The sequence below is a fragment of the Monopterus albus genome, unplaced genomic scaffold, assembly GCF_001952655.1.
Source record: "Monopterus albus unplaced genomic scaffold, M_albus_1.0 scaffold351.1, whole genome shotgun sequence".
In the NCBI taxonomy this organism is placed as follows: Eukaryota; Metazoa; Chordata; class Actinopteri; order Synbranchiformes; family Synbranchidae; genus Monopterus; species Monopterus albus.
In genome coordinates, this window is record NW_018128231.1 from 91545 (window position 1) to 98313 (window position 6769).

Consider the following 6769-nt stretch of genomic DNA (forward strand, 5'->3'; position numbering starts at 1 on the left):
GGCCTCAGCAAGGTCCCAGTACAGGCTATACCTTGAGCAAGAACGCAAAAAGAGGGAGAGTGCTGCTCAGACACTGAAGAGGAAGGCCGCAGAGGAAGAACTAGTGGAGCTCAGACAGCAACGCAGAGTCCTGGACGATGTCTGTGCCATCCTTGAAAATGATGCCAACAAGTTGGCCGAGGAGGCAGAGGGGAAGGCTGGGTCAAAAATGGCCCAGCTTATCACTAAATCCAACACACTCAGAAGGAGATAGAAAGAGAAAAAAGAGGAACTGGATAAAATGGACAAAACTATTGAAGAAAAGGCCATGCAATTAAGACACTTGCCATAAAATTCTTTTGCTCATGAGTTCATATTAGGCCTATAGTACAGGTTTATGTTAAAATCAAATAATTCACCAGTTTATAGTTCATATAGCAGATGCCAGTTTGTAGCAGCGAATGCCAGCCAGTGTGCTGGAACTGTTCTCTTCATTGCACATTTTTTGTAGTTTGTTTTATTTTTATTCATGAAGTGAAATAAATGTGTGCAATATGTGGTCAACATCAGTGAGTCTCTAAATCTATTCTGTTGTGTATAGTGTTATATATGTCAAAATCTGCTTCAACATTAATAAGGTCGCTGATTAACACTTGAAACTCAGTGTCGTGATGGTTTTAAAAAAAATCCGAAGGTAGTAAAAAAAGGTATTAAAAGGTATTAAATTTAACTTAAGGATTGCTGTATATACCCTGATCTTGTATGGATGACGGGGTGAATAAAGGATCTGATCATGACTTTTCATCTCTTTCTTCCTCTTCACTCGTGAGCAGACGAGCTGTGTGAGCTGAAGGTGGAGAAGCCGGCCATGTTGGCAGAAACACTGATGACCAAAGAACAGGAGTCCCTGGAGGAGACAGAGAGGGATGGAGAGAAAGGCCAGCAGGAGGGACAGAAGGAGGTGAAGGAGGAGGATGAGGAGAGAGGAGTGAAGGATGAAGAGGATGAGCTGGAGGAGCTGAGAGCGCAGGTGTTGCAGCTGCTGCTGGAGCTAGAGGAGGCCAGAGAGGTGTCACAGCACCATGAGGAGAGCTTCATGGAGCTGCAGGGTCAGTGACAGCACACAGGGTCACACAGCGACGGGTTAGAGTCTCCACTGGGAAGGTGCCTCGTGTTTTTGTGTTTCATATGTGCTGCAGTAATACCTTGCCCTTAGAAGGAGATAGAGCTAGAGACTGCTGCATTAAAATGTCTGTTGTTAATATTTCTGAGGTGTGATATTGATCTTCTTCCATCAGGAGTGATCAGATCATATTACAGTAAAGAAGATGGTCAGCACCAGAACAGAACCATATGTTGGGTAAACGCACTACGAAGATTAATATGAAATTTACCATATATTATTTTCTAACCACCAAATGACAGCAAACCTCTTTCAAAGGTTCTACACCCGTTTTGTGCTGTAGATGATTTTCTGCAGGTGTCGTACATGCCAAAGATATTACGATGTGTACCCTGTCTCCCCCAGAAATAGCAAATATGATTATTTTAATTCCGTCACTGGCAGTGCACCACACTGACACATCTATACAAATTCATGGTGTGCGCTTTGTTGAATTAGTTGTTTTGTGCTCTCAGGTCTGTTGGAGGAGGAGCGGCTGGCGAGCGCCCACCAGGCCGAGACCTTTACCAGACAGATCCAGAAGCTGCAAGGTGCTCACACGCTCTAGATGCTTTATATGGGGATTCTCCAGGTACAGTAGAAATATAGAGGTATTTACATTCACCAGAGTAGGAACAGGTGAAGACAACATGAAATCAAAACCAAAGAACGATGTCCTCGCTTCCTCACAAAGGTCCTCACTTGTGGAAGTGTTTCCACATTACATCATTTCTAGAATGTGTTTCCTTTAAGAAAATATTGCTGTAATGTAAGTTTAAAAACTTTCCACAGACATCATCACTTGGCAAATTTTCCTTTCTTTGTAAAATTTTTGATTAGATTCAGAGTACATGTGCATAGCCAATGAAATGCAGTTGGTAACCAGAAGAATGTGAAGGCCACACGGAGGAGGGGATGCCAGTGAAGAGAGAGGCTGGGAGCCAAGGTGCTTCCCTGTGGAGGGTGCAGAGCTGTGCAGTACAGCCCCTCTGTAGGGCTTAAGGGGGAATTCATGCTTTGCGCATGCCCTCGTGCGCAGATCTGTGTGAGAGTGCTGCTAGGCTACAATCTGAGAATTACATTAGATTACATTCAACTTTATTGTCATTACACATGTAGAAGTACAAGGCAACGAAATGCAGTTTAGCATCTAACCAGAAGTGCAATAACAGCATCTACAGTCTGTACAGTATGTACAGGCAGTACCAATTTACCGGTAGATACGTATGTACAATTGATATTTACAGTAGGTTAGTGATGTACAACAGACTTTATGGATTTAAATTAGAAAGCCAGGTCGCCTGAGATATGGAGTCTGATGTTCAAAAGGCCTGAAACTCCTGATGCCCTCAACAAAAGGATGGAGGCAGTGCAGGGTTGTGTGCAGGCTACCCATGATCAACAGTTCAACACAGGCGCTCACTGTCCTCAGTGTTAAAAAAGCCTCCTCTTTCTAAAATATCCTGGCTTTTCTAAATCCTCCTCCATTTGCAAAATAATTTCAAAGAAATGTCTTCACTTTTCAAAAACATACCAAAATGCCCTCAGATACAAAGATGCCCTTCTTTTTCAAAATGTCAGAAATGTCCGTTTTAGATGTATTCACTTTTATAAAAAGGTTGTTGACTGAACTAAATTGCTGTGTTGCTACTTCAGGACAAATATCGTTTCGATTGACTGATTGATTTGTGGCGTGTTTTCACATTTCTTTCCTCACTGTTTTCACAGTTGTTGTTACGTTATGTTGTGTTGTTCTAAAATGCCCTCTCTTTACAAGAACACACTCACATAAAGCGTCTTTAAGTCTTAGAAAGCACCACTGTCACGTCCAACCAGACAGGACTAATGTGCTCCTCTGCTCTGGTGCAGCCCAGCTCCGCTCAGTCCAGGAGGAGATGGACAGTCTGGAGGAGGAGAAGGAGAGTGAGCTGGAAGAGGTGCAGGAGGAGCTCCGCTCGGCTCAGGAGGAGGTGCTGGTGCTGCAGCAGGCAGCTGAGGAGGCGGCGGCGGAGAGGGAAAACGACATCGCCTCCCTGCAGGAGGAGCTGTGTCGGCTGAGGGCTGAGCTGCAGCGTCTCCACACCATGGCGCAGGAGTACGAGCTGGAGGTGACCACACTGCGAGCTGAGATCAGCATGAAGAGCCAGAGTGCTGAGACTTACACATATGAAGAACACTTAGGTTTGTGTATCAAGCTTGGTCCTCCAGTCACAGATAGTCATTGCTTCCCTGCTGAATTAAAGTTGATTTAAAGGAGTGGTTCAACATTTTGGGGCTTTATTAATCTGGGATCTGTGGATCAGGATGTGGTTAGGCATCTAGCAGATAGCCCAGCTCTGTTCACGGTTCAGACACCCACTTGCCAACACTTCACAGCTGTGAAGAAGGTTCACATGGCACTGTTACAGAAGCTTAGTGCAGGAAACTCAAAAACTGTTAACTCTTAACTGTTTCTATGGGGGAAAAACCAGAGACAGCTGCTTGCTCATGCTGGTCAGAGGTGTAGTGCGATTTGATGAAGTATGGAGCGCACCTATGGCACGCGTGCATGCTTACACTTTTCCCACGGTGGCTTGTAATTGCCCACAAGCTCAAATGTTAGACTAACTTTATTCTCTGGTGTGACAGAATAATAATGTGAATTAGTAGCTATTTGTCACAATGTGAATGTTACAGCCACAGATAATATTTCTAGGGTGTAATTTCCAGGCAGGACCAGCTAGGGGACACGTCCCCCCCAGAGTATGTAAAACAGAACCAATATCTGTTGTGACCAGTCATCAAATGCCTCCTAAATCTATAAGAAAATAGATGCTCTCCGTGGAGTCCGTGTCTGCTGCGTCGCACTATGTTTGTCTCCACGGCCGCTTCTGGAGGTCACGCTCTACTTTGTCATTCTGGACGATCTGAGTTTCCTTCTGTCACTTGTCTTTTGTAAATGTAGTCTATAGCTGACACTAAACTGTATTGCTGTGAATCGTCCACACTGACTGGGCAAAACACACGAACACTCACGGGTGCCAGTTTTTTGAGTCGATGTTGTGAATGAATTACACCTAAATTTTAATATCACAATTTAGAGCATTCCATTTTGCAGGGCATCCACTTATTGATGATATTCGGGTGCAGAGTTCTGAATTTCAACCATATTTTGCTATTTTTTCTGTCTCTTAGAGACAAAAAGTGGCGGATCGTTGTCCTGGTGCATTCCCCCGTCAGGATGTTCCCCCCAAGTGACTATGAATAGGATAAGGCTGGGTTCAGGTGCTGATGACACCATAGAGCAAGCAGGTGCTGAGCTTTTTACAGGTTTTGTTGTTGATTCATCCTTGTTCTCTTAACTGATGCATTCTTCCAGGAGACAGTTTTCTGCAGGGTGATGGCAGCTGAGCAGTTTGATGAAGGTATACAGTCAGCCGCATCTATTAGTTTGAAAAGAACTTAGTTTTACCCAGAATTCATAGCATATTAGTCCCACTCAACATAGTCAGTTACTAAACAGCTTTCTGCAACAATCATCCATTAGTTAGATCAGCTGATCCCAGTTTGTTGGACACGCTGAGACTGTGGCTCTGATGAACCGGGCAGCCCCCAGCAGCACGTCTCTTCTCACGGTGGACGTCTTTCTCGTTGTGTGTGTGTGTGTCACTTCTCTTCTGCACTGCAGTGTCTGCTGACTTCATATTCTCGGTGTAATGCCGTGTGACATCTTCTGTGTGCGCAGGTGAGATGAGCCACCTGGAGGAGGAGCTTGAGTCCCTGACAGATGAACGCCACTCTCTGGCCAACGACAACGAGGAACTGAGCAACAAAATGATGCAGCTGCAGCAGAAACGAGACATGTGAGTGGTCCAGCCAGCTGTCTGTCAATTTAGGAGGCCCCTAATGTTTCATTACAGATGGAGATTCACACTGGGCCCACCATCTGTGTCTGTCTGTCAGGGTTATACACGTGTGACATTACCTGGCTGGTATCAGACAGAAACTGTTCATGTCACAGTCACTGTCACACTCAGCATGGCAACAGGATTCACATTTAACCACACATTCGGCTGCTGATGCACATTTTCAATTTGCACATACAGCCCTGAGTGGAAAGACCAGAAATGAAAAGATCTATCACAAAAGTGTTTTTACGCTCAGCTGAGGTGAAAATGTTGGTGCATAGATAAAAGGAAGATGTGACAGAGTTAAACAGAAACGTGGATGAGAAGCAACAGCAGACTCAACCAGATGTGTGTGGAGCAGTGAGGAAGCTGTCCAGTTTCATCAGGCTGCTCACTTGGACCATTGTAATGTGAATTACAGCATCTCAAGATAAAATGGTGTTTTATCACATGAATGCCACACAATACAAGCTGAGTTTAAACTTTTAATGGATTATTTCACATTTCTTTGGGCGGCATGGTGAAGCATTGGTTAGCGCTTGTTGTGCTCTTGCCATAGCAAGAATGTTGCGAGTTCAAGTCCCGGCCGACCCGGGGCCTTTCCGTGTCTGCATGTTCTCCCTGCATCTGTGTGGGTACTCTGGCTTCCTCCCACAGTCCAAAGACATGCAACTTAGGTTGACTGGAGACTCTATATTAGACTTCATCCAGAAAAGCATCCAGCGTAAAACATGCCATGTTTAGCATGCTCATCATCAGCTGGGTGGCAAACTGATGATTCGCTGTGGCGCCCCTTAACGGGAGCAGCCAAAGTAGGAAGATTTTTTTTCTAGTATTTCTTATTTCTTTTTTTTTAAATGTGGATCACTTGGAGCCTCTTTACACAAAGGCAACACATGGCAAGTTTATTTATATAGCACATTTTCATACACAAACGCAATTCAAAGTGTTGAACACAATGCACACAGATAAAACAAAATACATACAAAATTGACACAGAGAAAAAACATTAAAATGCAATCAGAATCAGAACTCAGTAATTTACACCAGAGGTGGATGTACTTTTTTCCAGTCACCTAAACAGCATAATGAAATCAATTGGTCATTTGGTAATAGATGACAAATAAAAGTAAAAATAGAAGGTCAAGGTCAAAGTGTTTATTTGTCATATGCACAGTTAGGAAACATGTTTCCCTGTACAATGAAATTCTTACTTTGCCGTCCACATGAATGCCACACAATACAAGTGAAATATAAAGTAGATGAATAAGTAACACAAAATCTAAGGCACTTTAAGCAGCAAGTGAAAGAAGCAAATAAAATACAACAAGAACACAATATAATGCAGAGAGAATATATGCTACGTGGGAGCCACAAAGTGCAAATACTCAGCAGTGAGTGTGCAATTGTGCATGTGCAAAATGAGTATGTAAACAGTACAGATGGAATTACATGAGGTAGATTCTAAGTCAGCTGTTTAGGAGTCTGATGGGAGTTGGAAAGAAAGAGTTTTTCAGTTTAGAGGTCCTGCATTTCACACTTCTGAGCCTCTGACCGGAGGGTAGGGGTATAAACAGTCCGTGCTGGGTGTGGGTGGGGTCCTTGAGGATGGAGGCAGCTTTCCTACACACCCTGCAATGATAAATGTTCTGCAGAGAGGGCAGTGGAATCCTGGTGATCTTCTCCGCAGTCTTTACCACTCTCTGCAGGCGCTTGTGGTCCATAGCAGTAGTGCTGCCAT

The 6769-nt window shown here is 44.0% G+C and overlaps 1 protein-coding gene and 1 long non-coding RNA gene across 7 annotated transcripts in view; both read left to right on the forward strand.

Annotated features, from left to right (window-relative positions):
• Window positions 1-955, forward strand: part of LOC109974857 (uncharacterized) — an 11478-nt gene extending 10523 nt beyond the window's left edge. For all 4 annotated transcript variants that reach the window (XR_002277038.1, XR_002277037.1, XR_002277036.1 and 1 more), the window contains one exon: window positions 813-955. This is a non-coding gene — a long non-coding RNA (uncharacterized LOC109974857). The remainder of the gene's footprint in view (window positions 1-812) is intronic.
• A 19-nt stretch (window positions 956-974) lies between these two features.
• The window catches only part of LOC109974855 (coiled-coil domain-containing protein 136-like), an 18658-nt gene continuing 12863 nt past the window's right edge, over window positions 975-6769 (forward strand). Inside the window, exons 1-6 of one of the 3 annotated variants that reach the window (XM_020625281.1) lie at window positions 998-1088; window positions 1278-1339; window positions 1618-1692; window positions 3011-3322; window positions 4316-4432; window positions 4866-4983. In XM_020625281.1, the coding sequence (XP_020480937.1) occupies window positions 1333-1339; window positions 1618-1692; window positions 3011-3322; window positions 4316-4432; window positions 4866-4983 (629 nt within the window). In that variant the 5' untranslated portion in view covers window positions 998-1088; window positions 1278-1332. Of the gene's footprint in view, window positions 1089-1277; window positions 1340-1617; window positions 1693-3010; window positions 3323-4315; window positions 4433-4865; window positions 4984-6769 lie in introns of all 3 variants that reach the window. The other 2 variants (XM_020625282.1, XM_020625283.1) reach the window with 2 other exon arrangements.